The sequence below is a fragment of the Bos javanicus genome, chromosome 10 (genome assembly GCF_032452875.1).
Source record: "Bos javanicus breed banteng chromosome 10, ARS-OSU_banteng_1.0, whole genome shotgun sequence".
In the NCBI taxonomy this organism is placed as follows: Eukaryota; Metazoa; Chordata; class Mammalia; order Artiodactyla; family Bovidae; genus Bos; species Bos javanicus.
The window spans coordinates 55,527,392-55,542,675 of NC_083877.1; the positions used below are offsets into that span (position 1 = coordinate 55,527,392).

General features: G+C 38.0%; 1 protein-coding gene across 1 annotated transcript in view; it reads right to left on the reverse strand.

Annotated features, from left to right (window-relative positions):
- The window catches only part of UNC13C (unc-13 homolog C), a 657,134-nt gene that overhangs the window by 363,603 nt on the left and 278,247 nt on the right, over window positions 1-15,284 (reverse strand). The window contains exons 8-9 of the mRNA XM_061431239.1: window positions 3,565-3,792; window positions 2,165-2,306 (exon numbers count right to left, since the gene is read on the reverse strand). Of these exons, the coding sequence (XP_061287223.1) occupies window positions 2,165-2,306; window positions 3,565-3,792 (370 nt within the window). The remainder of the gene's footprint in view (window positions 1-2,164; window positions 2,307-3,564; window positions 3,793-15,284) is intronic.

The following is a 15,284-nucleotide window of genomic DNA, read 5'->3' on the forward strand; positions in this document are numbered from 1 at the left end:
TTAGCAGCAGCAGACATTACAGAAGAAGAAGTCACAGCACCAGAAATAATTCAAAGTGAAACACAGAGAAAGGAAAGGGTGTGGGGGGGAGGGGTGGGCAGAGCATCCATGGTCTGTGGGACAACTTCAAGAGGCTTTATATATGTGTAAGTGAAACCTCCAGAAGACAGAAGCAGAAAGGATATTTGAAGAAATTATGGCCAAACTTTTTCCAAATTTAAAGAAAACTTCAGACTCATAGGCTCAAGTAGCTCAATAAACCCTAAGCACCAGAAACACAAAGAAAATTTAAACCATGGCATACCATAATCAAATTGTATGGGTGAGTAAAGAAAACAAAACTGTAAAAGCAATCATGGGGGTAGGGGATAACATGTACAGAGGAACAAAGAAGACAACAGATTTTTCATGAAAAATAAGAAAGCAACGAAAACACAAAGACAATGGAACAATATTGTCCAAGTATATTTTTCAAAATGACATTTAGAATCAATCATCTCAGTATGCAGTAAAAGCTTAGACAAAATGCAGTATTGATTTCTGATCAAAACTCTTAGCCTACTGGAAATAGAAGATTGCTGTCTTAAGTGGAAAAGTGGCATCTACAAGTCCACAGGTAATATCAGAGTTAATCAAGAAAGGAACTGCTTCCCTCTAATATCAGGAACAAAGCCAGGATGTCTGCTTTTATCATTTTTACTTGGCATTATACTGGAACTCTTAGCCAAGGGAATAAAGCAATCAAAACCATCCCAGGCTTTCCTTTGTACGAAAAAATGACGATTAAAACATACACATGGAAATAATTAAAAGGTTCTAAAATATATAAAATAACTTTGAAAAAAGAAAAAGTTGGACAACTAGGACTACCTGATATTACGACTTTATTTATTACAAAGTAAAGCTGTATGATATACTGTATAACATAGGAAACTCTACTTAATGCTCTACAACGACCTATATGGGAAAAGAAGTGTTGGTATATGTATATGTATAACTGATTCACTTTGCTGGTTTTGAACTTTCAAATGTTCAGTTTCTCCTACAAAATGAAGCTCTAGCTGCATTGCAGCTACAAGACTGCATGGCAATGGAGATGTTTCTTGCCCATGAGTCACTTGCTCTCAAGTTTGCAACAGTGCCTTTCCCTCTCCTTTATGGTCCTTACCCTGCTTTATTCACTTACTTGACTGCCTTAGGAATAAGAATTTTTGATTATCCATCAGTTTCTTATCTTCTGTTAACAAATGAAGAGATAGTAAAATTGTTTCTCCCAGTAGTTTGAAGGGAGAAATCACAGAAAGCTCTTAACACTCTCTCTGGTACCCTCTGTTATTGGGTCCCAACTCATTCTCCACATCCTTTTCTTAACACTTCCTAAGCCAATATACACATGAAAAACTCTTATTTCATACAAACTATTTCCCACGTTCCCAAACAATCTGTATGTGTTGTGTTTGTTTACTTAGCATGTAAAGGAGATCCATGTTTAAACCATTAACAAAGAAAGAAAGAAAGAAAGAAAGAGAAAAGCATTGTTTACTTTTAAACTCATAGATTGGGATTTTCATTTCCAACAAATGGTAACTGGAAGTCATCTTATCTCTCTCCAAGAAGGAGTGACAGAAAGAAAAGAACCCTTGACAGAAAAATGATTCCTTGCTGTTTGGTACAGGATATAAAAGGTTTAAAAATAAATGACCCACAGAAAATGAGAGGTTCTAAAAGTTATCATCAACCATTTCATCAGTACAGCCTGGTATGGGTGTGATAGGCCATGGGATGCTCAAAGTCTTTCTACTGTTTTCAGTCATAAATCTTCAGATGTCAAGATATTGTTGAATCAAGCCTGTAAATTCCTCACTATACTGGGTCAACTCAAGTTACAGATCATGTTGTAATCATTTTTTTTTCTCCTGCAAACTAACCCCAGCTGTGCCACCTTTTTTGTTTGTAATATTATTTTTATTCACTTGTTCTCAAGATGAGGAACAAATAATAAATAAGACTGTTAAATAAGTTCACAATATCAGTTCACAACATCTTTTTATAATTCCTGCATAGATACAATTAAAACATGAGATAATTATTGCTTGTGTATTTTGCATGCTTGTAAATTTACCAAATATTTCAATATTTTAATAGTTTTCCATTATATACTTACAAATAAAACTTTTCATCCCATACTGGATTCAAGTTTCCAAAAATGGTTTTAGTCCTTCTTTTGTTCTTTCCGACCTGAACTGTAACATACGGGTCACTAGACCCTGTTTTGTCTTTTGCCTGCAAGCCTTGTGCAGAAACCACTGAAACAAACCAAATTCAAACTTTTAGTATAAGTATTTTTTCAGAAACAAAAAACTGACAATGAAGGAAACGTTTTCTATTACTTTGTCCTTTGGGTTTGCAGGCACATCCCCATTGCTTTCAGTCTCGTGAAAAACAGGATTTAACAAAATGTTTCATGAAAGAATGAATCACACAACATTAAAATCTTTCTTTGACTGATATTTCCTTTTGCCTGTAATGAACAGTAGCTATAGACATACATCTACATATATTTATTAGCTATCTACTCATATGTCACTGCATGCATGTATAGACAAATGATAATGCACAAACATTAAGCTGATTAATTCAGTAAATATTTTGAATTATCCAATGTAGTTCAAAGTCTGTAATTTAAAATGTGTTTGTGTATATGAGTTTGCTGCTGTTGCTGCTGCTCAGTCGCTTCAGTCGTGTCCAACTCTGTGCGACCCCATAGACGGCAGCCCACCAGGCTCCCCGTCCCTGGGATTCTCCAGGCAAGACCATGGAGTGGGTTGCCATTTCCTTCTCCAACGCATGAAAGTGAAAAGTGAAAGTGAAGTCGTTCAGTCGTGTCCGACTCTTAGCGACCCCATAGACTGCAGCCTACCAGGCTCCTCCATCCATGGGATTCTCCAGGCAAGAGCACTGGAGTGGGGTGCCATTGCCTTCTCCATATATAAGTTTACTGTCAGTATTAAAGAAAAGCTTCTTTATTTTACCTTTTGAATACAATATGAGTGAGTTAAGAGGCTTGGTAAATATTAACATGATAACCTATGCAGCTGCTGTTACTATTATGAACAACTTCAGAAGTTCAAATTACTAGACATCACTTTACTCAAATTGCATTGAGTCAAGGATCAAATGGATAAGGGGTATGGATCCAGGAGTAAGTAAAATGATATTTGTTTTCTCATTAAGAAAAACTGACTAAAGAGATTATTGGCTACTTGTCATTTATAAGTGTCAGGCAGCAACAAAACTAATCTCTTGTAAACTGCAAGGTATTGACAAATATAAAACAGAACTTTCTTCCTCTCAAAGAGCTTTTGATTAGAATGAGACATGGACTGAAATGACTTTAATTATCTGCCATACCTTTTAGAAATTTGAAGTTTCAATTAGACTTCAAAGTTGACAAGACTGAAAAAAATCTACTTATTTTGCCTATAACAATTACTAGCAGTGATTTCTAACATATATAAAAATCTCAAAGTGGAATGAAATTTTTTTCAAAAGACTCATTTTTACCTGTAATGGTTATTTTTGCTGACCACTTAGATGTCCCATCCAGTACACTCTGTTTGGCTGCCTTTGTGTACTGCACAAAATCTTCTTTAGAAATCTGAAACATTTCCTGAATTACTTCAAACACCTCTGGCCTGTTTGTCTCCCTGATCTTCATTCTTTCTTTCATGGCTGTAATAATGGTTTGAGTCTTATCTTCTGCACCATGCTTAGAACTCTTTTCTGCTGCTCCTATAATAGAAAAATTGATGATGACGTAAATATACATGAAGCTCTTTTTCATAGACCAAGAGAAGGAGGGTCAGAAAAAAAGGAAGAACATGAGAATGAATGAATGCTTTAATTCTCAGGAGTCAGGGTAGCTTTTTCAGAAAATATCAGGAGAATAAGCACCATGCTGAGAATCAGAATGACTAGCCCTTATGCTACTGTAGGTAATGGACATCCATGATCCCAGGGTTTTTTAGTTGTATTACTGAACTGAATCACAGCTGTGCAAATATTTGAATTTTTAAAAACAACTTTCCAAACCAAAGGAACACACACAATCAAATGTGTTACATACCACACGTATTTTTTTAAATTTTATTTTGTTTTTAAACTTTACAAAATTGTATTAGTTTTGCCAAATATTGAAATGAATCCGCCACAGGTATACCACACATATTTACTCACTTGGTAACCAAGACGAAATTGAGAAACAGATACATATGGCACATGTCACTCAAAAATCAACATTTCAAATACTTGCACTCACCTAAAGTGCCTGATTATTTTTAATTCATGAAATTTATCGTAATTAAAAGCTTACATTTTTCCTTGCAAAATGAAAACTACCACTATCCATTAGATTGAAATATAGGGTGAGATTTTACTTGGAATGAAAGTGATTCTATTTAAAAAGGATTTAGAAACCACTGGGCTGCACCATCCCCACATCATGGGCCACAGACGTGAACTCTCATTCTACAATATGGCCACAGTTTTAAACAGGCTGAATTTTCTCTTTCTACTCAAAAAATAATTTTTTTACTTCTAGGACATTATTTGTTATGATTGGTCTCAATCTTCTGGGCTATAAACTATCTTTGTGTCATAAACTCTTGTTAACAAATCCTGACAGTGAAGAATTTCCAAAAGGCAATCCTTGAGTTCCTCAGCTTCTCCAACCACCAGCCTGATAGTCTCAATGCTCTGTGTGGCCTCTGGGTTGCTCTGTATTCCACGAGCAAACAGTGGACCTTGATTCTGACTCTCAAGGTTCCTTACTGAGTGTGAAGTAGGAAAGTAAAAGACCATGTATCAGGGTCCAGAGGGACTGTCGCTGCTGAAACCAAACACTTTTTGGTACAGAAGCAACTGAGATATAATGAAAAGAATATTGTGGCTATAGGTAATTCAGTTCAGTCACTCAGTCGTGTCTGATTCTTTGTGACCCCATGAATTGCAGCACGCCAGGCTTCCCTGTCCTTCCCTTCACCAACTCCCAGAGTTTACCCAAACTCATGTCCATCGAGTCGGTGATGCCATCCAGCCATCTCATCCTCTGTAGTCCCCTTCTCCTCCTGCTCCTAATCCCTCCCAGCTGCTGCTGCTGCTAAGTAGCTTCAGTTGTGTCCAGCTCTGTGCGACCCCAGAGACGGCAGCCCACCAGGCTCCCCCGTCCCTGGGATTCTCCAGGCAAGAGTACTGGAGTGGGTTGCCATTTCCTTCTCCAATGCATGAAAGTGAAAAGTGAAAGTGAAGTCGCTCAGTCGTGTCCGACTCTTAGCGACCCCATGGACTGCAGCCTACCAGGCTCCTCCATCCATGAGATTTTCCAGGCAAGAGCACTGGAGTGGGATGCCATTGCCTTCTCCGATCCCTCCCAGCATCAGAGTCTTTTCCAATGGGTCAACTCTTCGCATCAGGTGGCCAAAGTACTGGAGTTTCAGCTTTAGCATCATTCCTTCCAAAGACATCCCAGGGCTGATCTCCTTCAGAATGGACTGGTTGGATCTCCTTGCAGTCCAAGGGACTCTCAAGAGTCTTCTCCAACACCACAGTTCAAAAGCATCAATTCTTCAGTGCTCAGCTTTCTTCACAGTCCAACTCTCACATCCATACATGACCACTGGAAAAACCATAGCCTTGACTAGGCTGACCTTTGTTGGCAAAGTAATGTCTCTTGAATATGCTTTTGAATATGCTATCTAGGTTGGTCATAACTTTCCTTCCAAAGACTAAGTGTCTTTTAATTTCATGGCTGGAATCACCATCTGCAGTGATTTGGGAGCCCCCCAAAATAATCATTCCAATTTTTATCTCTATGACTATAAATACTGCCAAACTTATATTTTTTTGAAATACTGTATTTATGAAATAGGCATACTAATAGCTCATAAAATTGTTTAGAGATTGAATGTGATGATTTATCTACACAATTCCAACCACAAAGGATAGTCTCATTAATGTTCTTTGTATCTACTTCTGTAAATGTTATGCACCCGATTTAAACACAGAAACTAAAACTAAAAGGGAAGGTCAACTATGAACTTTGCTTATAATAAATTCATATAAAATTTAACATCAGTATTTTATTGAACATCCTCATTATTTGAAAATATAACATTTGTTTTCTAAAGTGGTAAAAATGCATTTGTAGTAATCAAGATGTAACTAAAAAGTATGGTAAAAGGGATGCATATTCTATTGGGAGAAAAAGCAGTTTCCCTCTATATATTTTTTTAACCTTTGAGAATTTAAACCACATGTTTAAAAAAGAATACTAAAAATTAACATATTCCATTTAAGATATAATTTGAAGGGACATTCTTAATGCCATAGTGATCTGTTAAAACATGCCCTAGAATAACTACACATTTGTGAATTATGTATCTTTAAGCATTCTTGTGATTTGTTAATAATGGCTTGGTTCCACAGAGCATAATTCTCACAGAGTATAATTAGCATAGGCTAGACTACATAGTTGCAACTCCCCAAAAGAGATATTTTACTTCAAGTATTGGAATAGTCACTAAATAGAAAAAAAACAACAGTGACTTGAAAAAGTCACCTGCAAGGTTCAAAGTGCCTCAAAGCTTGGTTTTAAAGGTGATTCGAAGAATGTCCAAAGGGTTAGAAGCATCATTAAAATACTGGCTTCCCCCAATATTTTATTTCTAAACAACTATGCTTGTTATGTCTATTAATGCCCTCAAAGCTCTAGAAAAGTATGTTAAAGTCCTCAAAAGTTAAATGCATTAACTTTTGGGTTATTTTTCTAATTCAGGCAGAGCCAATTGACCGCCATCCACATAATAAATGTTCATTCCAATAATAACTACCAAATTCAAGGCTAAAATGTCAAAAGAATTTTCTTCCTAAGAAATCAAACCTCTGTACTTAACAACCACTACTTAAATTCTCTTGAAGAATCAATTAGGAAAGCTTGACAATTAACTTTGAAATAATTCACCAATGCTCTTGATGCTGGAGTAGAATATCTACTGTAATATGTACAGACAACAGACAGACCCATAAATTGCAAAATCACCAATCTGGGAGAGCAAGTTAGTAGAGACTTATGTTTGAGCCTTTTATCTATTATTTCTAGAAAAGACACATAGCTTTTATGCTTTTGATCTGAAAAATGATTCAACTTTGATTTAGTTCAGGGATACAGACCAATTCATAATTTTTGTAACTCATCTACAATGACACTTCATTGCCCCATCATTTATTGAACCCACATATCTCATCTTATTTTTCTAATGAAACTATTTCTTAAATAAATTTCCAGCTCTTTGGTTTATTGGTTTATTCTTTTCCTTTGGGCTTATTCTGTTTATCTCAAAGTCATCAGAGATAAACAGATTTGTATTTATATGAGTCTTCCTTCAAAGTATGTGGTAGAAGATCTAGCAGCTTCACTGAAATACAGTAATAAGTCAACCAGAGATCAACAATAAAGATCAAAAGAGATTACACAATGAAAGCACTTTGTAAAGTGTAATACATTATCCAAATGGAACTCATCTTTGTTACTTTTAAAAACACTTAATTGACAGATCAGAAAATGCAATTATGCACAAGACTGCAAGGGAATTCAACCTTAAACAGAGGCAGGCTTATCTCACATGATGCCCTTACACCTAATTTAATGGAACAAAGCCAATTAGCTAGAAACCTTCATTTTTCTTTCATTTTTATTCATTACCCAAAGCATCTAAATTTCATATGAAAGTAACAGTTTCATCATTTTAACATGGTGATTTATAATTTCAGTTTTCCTTACAAATAATTACCTATATGTATGTGACCAATGCATCATCCCACCTTGGCCCCAGTCTCTTCTCTTTCCTATTTTTTCAACAGCTGTTCTAAAACATTTTCACTCTCCATTACTCTCCACTCTCAGCATATGACATTATCTTTTATTTAAAAGAAGTCCTGGCTTTCTAAATTCAGTGGTCACATTTTCTTCCCTCCTCCATGGGAAAAAAAACAAAACAACAAAGGCCAAACTTGATTTATAGCATTTGCAGATTTCTGTGCTGTAAATATTCCTAACATGGCTGATTTGAAGCAACTGCCTCACAGAATTCTTCTGTATTTATCAACCGACACTGATGCAACTACTTCCGTCAGTATTGGTTTTACACACACACACACACACACACATGTCTTCTACATCCTAGTCTTTAAGGCCAACTTCAGTTAAATTTGTATTCCAAGTATCTAGTACACTGCTTGGAAAATAAGATACACTCAATAAAGATAAAATGTTTATTGGGGGAATCTAAAAGAAAATGATTACTATATTTGACTATTCAATTTGGCCCTGGGTTTAATTTAATGTGCTATAAACTTTTTGCACACTGTGACCATAAGGCCAAAAATACTGGAAGAAACAAGAATGAATTGCTATATAAAATGTCAGACATTCTTTGTCATATCTTATGAAGAGACAAAATACACTGGGTTCTTAGCTTCAGATTTGGGATTTTCAGAAGACAAATGTGTGCCCACCATTATAAAAGTGGAATTTGGTTGGCATATGTACTTCATGCACTTAATAACATAAAGCAAGGGCATAAGTTCAAATATAAGTGAAAAAAGTAAATCAAGAAAACTACTTGTAAATAAGACCAAAGAGCATAGCATTCATGGTGCTGTGGTTACAGGAGGAGACAGCCTTCTGTTAAAATTCTGATTTGCCACTTATGATCTGAACTTGGGCTAGTTAATTCTTTCTGTAAGCTTTAGTTTTGTCATCTGAGAAAAAGAAGGAAATTATATTACTGTTTTCCTTTACAGGGTCATTGTAAGGATTAAATGAGATACTTTTATAGTTTTAATACTAATAATTGAATAAGCATAGGGATTTCAGGACAAAGGTGAGGGTATAGCATTTATTACAGAATTTCACATTAACAAGAAATTTTAGGGTTTTGTTCTTCACTTGCCCCATGAAGCAACTCCTTGAAAACTTTGCCCTGGACACTGTCATGCTTAGCATCTGCCAAGGCTAAATTCTCTATAACTGTTCACTAGATTGGAGTCCAAACATAACAGAGTTCAGAGAGACTGTAGAAAATAATAATAACAAGAATGTTAATAGTAATTTATTATTAACATCCATTAACCCTTTACCTGCATTTGAAGTTGATGAACCCAGAGGGTGCAAGTGGTTACTAACCCTGCACTCAGGATCTGATACTGAGCCATGCGTCTCCCTAAGAGTGTCTAATCTGATAAACTTTACTGCTTTTACTGGTAAACCAGTAAAATCACGTAGGTGGACCTGCTTTTGATGTCCCTGCTTTCCTCTCCCATGAAATCACATAGGTGGGCATGTAGTTGGCATTTCCTGCCCTTTTCCTTTAGCTGCTTTAACAACCAAGATAATCTTAACCCTCCTCTTTTACCATGCCTTCAATCTTTCAAGGAACAGCCCTGCGACTCCCCCGTCTTTAAGTCAGCCACCTCTTTTTCCTTGTAAGATCAAAGCCACACACTCCGCATGATTTCTCCCACACAACAAAGGACTGATGTTTAACAGGAGGGTAACTGGAGGAGCACAGATCCAGCCTAGCATCATCTCCCAGCCCTGGAGGTGGGGAATGTGGGCTGGGAGCCCCCTTTCCAGGAACTGCCACCTTCTATAAAGTGACTTCACTGTCATTAAACCTACAGCTCCAAACAAACAGAAGCAACCATTCCTGCCCTCTCCACCAGATGAAGCCCACCAGATTCCACCATCCCATTTTTAGTAAATGCAATTTTTTAGAAGAAGTTCAGAAACAGTCGTGTCTTGAAATCCTCCACAAAATCAGGAATGCACTCTCACAATTGTGTATCAAAACTGCATCTCATGAACATTACTTAGAAACCTGCTTTCTCAAGATTTCCCAATCACTTCAGAGTCTAAAACTATTTATAGGGATTATGGGAACAAATAAATTGTAAAAAAAAAAAAAGGGGGGGGTGGCAGGGGAACTTAAAAAACATTTTTACTGTGTAAGAGAAAAAGAAGGGAGCAAGGAAGAGAGAGGAAGAAGACAGAACTTTTTGGTCTCACCACTTAGCTACATAGATTACTTCAAATCCTTTTCAAAAAGAGAAAGAAAGAAAATGAATAGCAACAAAAAATTAAACAAAATTTTTAAAAAAACTTTATGTTTTTCTATTTTTAAATAGCCTCTGACATCTAGAAATTTGGCTAACACGACTGGTTCACACTGTGGCTGGAAGCTGTCCCAGTGCTTGCCACTAGGCCGTCTTGCTCTCCAGCTGGGTGTAAGGACTCTCACAGGTCACCAACCTTGCACATGATCTCTCTTAAAACAAATAAGACCACTCTGTATGTTTTTCTAAGCACAGTTGAAAACCAGGTCACCATGTGACCACAAAATACCAAACATCCTCCTCCACATATGAGTGACTACTGCTTCTTTACTAAATTCAGCTATTAATCTCTGCTTTCTTATAGATCAGATTTTTTTTCTTTTATGTACACGATAACAGGATTGTCCTCACTATAAGGCAACACCTGATCCAGAGAAATTCTCTCTTTTTAATACTCTCTTACTGAGATGCCCTGTGGTTCACCTTGGTGTGCATTCTCCATCGAAGCCATGGGTAATAAACTGAACTTTTAAAACTACAGGAGTGTTCTTAGTGATCTTTAACTGGAGAGCATTGACAGGTATTAATCCTTTTCACATATATGGAAAATGGTACTCAGGTTTTAGAAAACTCTTACTAGTGACAGGATTAGAAGCCAGATCTTTCTCAAGTAGCTCAGGACTCCAAAAAAATACATATAGATAGATAGCCTTTTTTCTTAGGTTACATAGAATATCTCTGTCACATTGCTGCTGCTGCTGCTGCTGCTAAGTTGCTTCAGTCATGTCCAACTCTGTGCGACCCCATAGACAGCAGCCCACAAGGCTCTTCTGTCCCTGGGACTCTCCAAGCAAGAATACTGGAGTGGGTTACCATTTCCTTCTCCAATGCACGAAAGTGGAAAGTGAAAGTGAAGGCATTCAGTTGTGTCTGACTCTTCGAGACCCCATGGACAGTAGCCTACCAGGCTCCTCCATCCATGGGATTTTCCAGGCAAGAGTACTGGAGTGGTTCCCACTGCCTTCTCCATCTGTCACATTAAGTGAGGCATATTCACCCTTTTTGTACCTCCACGTACTCTGAAAACGATCCGTTATGAGGTTATTCCTTTGGATTAAGAAACTGATCACTGTATTAAAGTAACTATTGATTCCACTTTTATCCAAATTATCTTATCAAATCATGTTCTGTTTAGTATTGAAAAGTCAGTGTCGTGAGTATGTTGTGGCTGGAGATAGAGATGATGGAGAGTGGGTGAACCTCGAGCTTGGTGGGTTGGCCACAGAGGGAAGTCTTAGGGAGTCATCCTGAAGAGAAGGCCCAGGAAGCCAAGGTCTGGGCAGCATAGATTGTCTAAAAGACAGTGAGAGGAGGAAAGCACTAGAAATAAAAGTCAACAACTTTCCATTTCCCCCTCTAGGGGTCCATTTTGCATGTTTCTTTATAATTAGGAGAGATTACTAGGCTAGGAGTTCAGAGACCTTAGTTGTAACCCTACCTATGTTATTTATTTATTTATTTATTTTATAAGATACTGAGCTGTCTGCACTAAGTAAAATCAGTAGCTTGGATTCTTCCAATTCATGGATCTCAAAGGCTCCCCTAATGATCTATGGTTCTACGGAAGAATGATCTCTACACTATTTCATGCTATTTCTAAGTGTGCTCTCATGTCCTCATTTGTTGCTTCCCAACATTTATTATGTAGTTAGCTGTGCTTACATGTGTGCTAAATTATGGGGAAACAAAGACTGGTCTCCACCCTAAAGCAGCAAATACAAAGCTTCCTAAGTACTGATTATGTAAACATACTTTGTATAATTGCTATTGACAAAGCAAAATGTCAAAAGTTTCTAAGATATGTGTTCACATTTATTTACCTAAGTTGTAGAAAATATATCTGAGACCAGAGACAACAATGATAACTTTTTTTCTAGATCTGAAAGCCCAGAATAAAGTTCCCACCCACAGTAACTGTTCATATGTTATACAAATAACATATGTCTTAAGACAGCATGGTTGCAAAATGTGGTAACACAAATGCCAAAAAAAACCAAAACAAAACCCAGTAGTTTGCAGACAGGAATGCACTACCCAGATTTTGTGAATGTTATGAATTCACAATGGCTAAGCATTAGTGCACATAAGCTTAACATAATGTTAGTGGGAAACACTGAACAAAATAATACATCTCACAAGATGCTGCTTTCCTGAGCTCGATGAAATGCTTGCTCTTTTAATGCAGATGCTTGACATTTCCAGTTAGGAACTAAAAGTAGGTAGAATGTTTTTTTGAGTGGGACTCTGGGATTTCTTTTTTGGAGATGTGTAAGAAAGTGCTGGCCAACTGGGTTAGGCTTCATGGTTACTTGCATATTTTTCTGATTTTGAAGTTTTTTTTCTACTTTAAAAAGATAATCAAGGGAAATATTTTATGCATGATATCTCTTTTACGTATGTCTCACTCCGCATACAGCCTCATCCCAACCAACATACACTTTTCTTTTTTATGTTTTCCTAGTTTAAAGCTGCCATCATTACTGTTTGGACAAGGTCCTTATGGGTTACATTGATATCCTTCAGGGTGATACCTCTTAGAATAATAGAAATAAAAACAAAAGCAAACTAATGGGACCTAATTAAACTTAAAAGCTTTTGCATAGCAAAGGAAATAATAGACAAGATTAAAAGACAACACAATGGAAGAAAACAATTGCAAATGAAACAACTGACAAAGGATTAATCTCCAGAATATATTAGTGGCTCATATATCTCATTATCAAGGAAAAAAAGCCCAATCAAAAAATGGGCAGAAAACCTAAACAGACATTTCTCCAAAGAAGATATACAGATGGCCAATAAACACATCAAAAAGAGGCTCAACATCACTGCTACTGCTGCTGCTAAGTCGCTTAAGTCTGTGCAACCCTATAGACAGCAGCCCACCAGGCTCCCCCCTCCCTGGGATTCTCCAGGCAAGAACACTGGAGTGGGTCACATCACTAATTATTAGAGAAATGAAAATCAAAACTACAATAAGGTGTCACCTCATATCAGTCATAATTGCCATCATCAAATAATCTACAAACAATAAATGATGGAGAGGTTGCAGAGAAAAGGGAAACCTTTGGTGGGAATGTAAACTAATACAACCATTGTGGAGAACAGTATGGAGATTCCTTAAAAAGCTAGGGGAAAAATCTAGCATATGACCCAGCAACTCCACTACTGGGCATAGAGCCTAAGAAAATCACAATCCAAATATATATATATCTCCCAGTGTTCACTGCAGCACTATTTACAATAGCCAGGACATGGAAGCAACCCTGACGTCCACTGAAAGATGAATGGGTAAAGAAGATGTGGTACATATGTACAATGGAATATTACTCAGCCATAAAAAAGAACTAATGTGAATCAGTTCTAGTGAGGTGAATGAACCTAGAGCCTGTTATACAGAGTGAAGAAAATCAGGAACAGAAAAACAAATAGAAAATTCCACAAAACAAATTTGAATGCTGGTGGAGGCCACCAGGCACCCAGAAAGGCAGCCCATTCTCTTTGAAAGAGATAGGACAAAATATAAAAGGTAAAAAGAGAGACAAAAGAGTTAGGGACAGAGACCCATCCCAGGGAGGGTGTCATGAAGGAGAATAAGTTTCCAAATACCAGGAAACTGGCAGGTCTGTGGGGAGTTTAGGAATCTCAGAGGGCAACATAACTGGGAGAAAAAACAAAAACCAAACCACAGATTATGCACCTAACCGCAACTCCCAGTGGAGAAGTAGCAGCGAGCAGAGGCTGAAGAGGGAGACATGGGCTGCATGCTTAGGGTAAGGACCAGGGCTGAATGCCCTGAGGACAATCAGAGGGAGCTAACCTGAGATAGCAACCCAAACTGTGAGACAGCCAGGGAGGGGGAAAAAAAAAGAGAGAGAGAGAGAACTTTTCCGAGAAAAGCTGTAAGGCACAACCTGGCCCGCTCACAGAACAAAGGACCAAGTGAATACCAGAGGACAGCTAGCCAGCTGCAGGCCGGGCCCTCCCCTGCCGGACACAGAGAGGCAGGCAGGTGACAGCCAGAGCCGGAAAGAGGGGCAATCTCAGATCCCTCCACCAAACTGGGAGCAGGTTCCCAGTTGCTAACCAAGTCTTCCTGGGATCCTGGACGGTTGACATGGGCCAGGAGGGTCGCAGTCAGAGATCAGCTCCCTAGAGGAGACACACAGCACACCTGAGATGGTGCTCCTGCTGTGCACCCAGGAAACCAAGGAGCTGGGACCAGGGAAGCAATAAGACGCACCACCCACCTGTGAAGAGTGTGCTAAACAAACACCTGGTCTTCTGCACTACTTGGACCTGGGAAAGGCACAAAACGCAGGCCCAACCAAGTCTGTGCCTTTGTGGAGTACCTGAGAACCTGAACCTGAGTGGCTTAGACCTGGGCAGTGCACGAAACCCAGGGCCCACTTAGGACAGTTCCCCTGCAGAGCAATCTGGAGTCTGAGCAGTATAAACTGGGAAAGCACACACGCCATGAGTGGGGGCAAACCCAGTGTGGTCCAGACAATGCGAGCACTCCCCACACACGCCAGTGATATTTGTTTGCAGTGTTCCTCCCTCCCCACAGCACAACTGAACAAGTGAGCCTAAATAAGTGACCACCTTCACCCCCTTGTGTCAGGGCATAAGTTAGATACTGAAGAGACTTGCAAACAGAGGAAGCCAAAATAAACAAAGAAGAGGGAACCACTTTGGAAGTGACAGGTGCAACAGATTAAAACCCTGTAGTTAGCACTGACTACATTGGAAGGGGCCTATGACCTTGAGAAGAAGTGTAAGCTGGAACAAGGAACTATCTGAAACTGAACTGACTCCACACTGCCCTCAACAGCTCCAGAGAAATTCCTAGATGTATTTTACTATTATCATTTTTTAATTTAAATTTTTTTTATTTTTAAGTTCTTTATTACTCCTTTAATTTTCATTTTTGTAACCTACTATTACTTTGCAAAAAAAGACCCTATTTTTAAAGCAAATTTCATATATATATATTTTTTTTAATAATTTTTGTGATTTTTTTAATATTGTATTTTTGAGAGTCTAACCTCTAC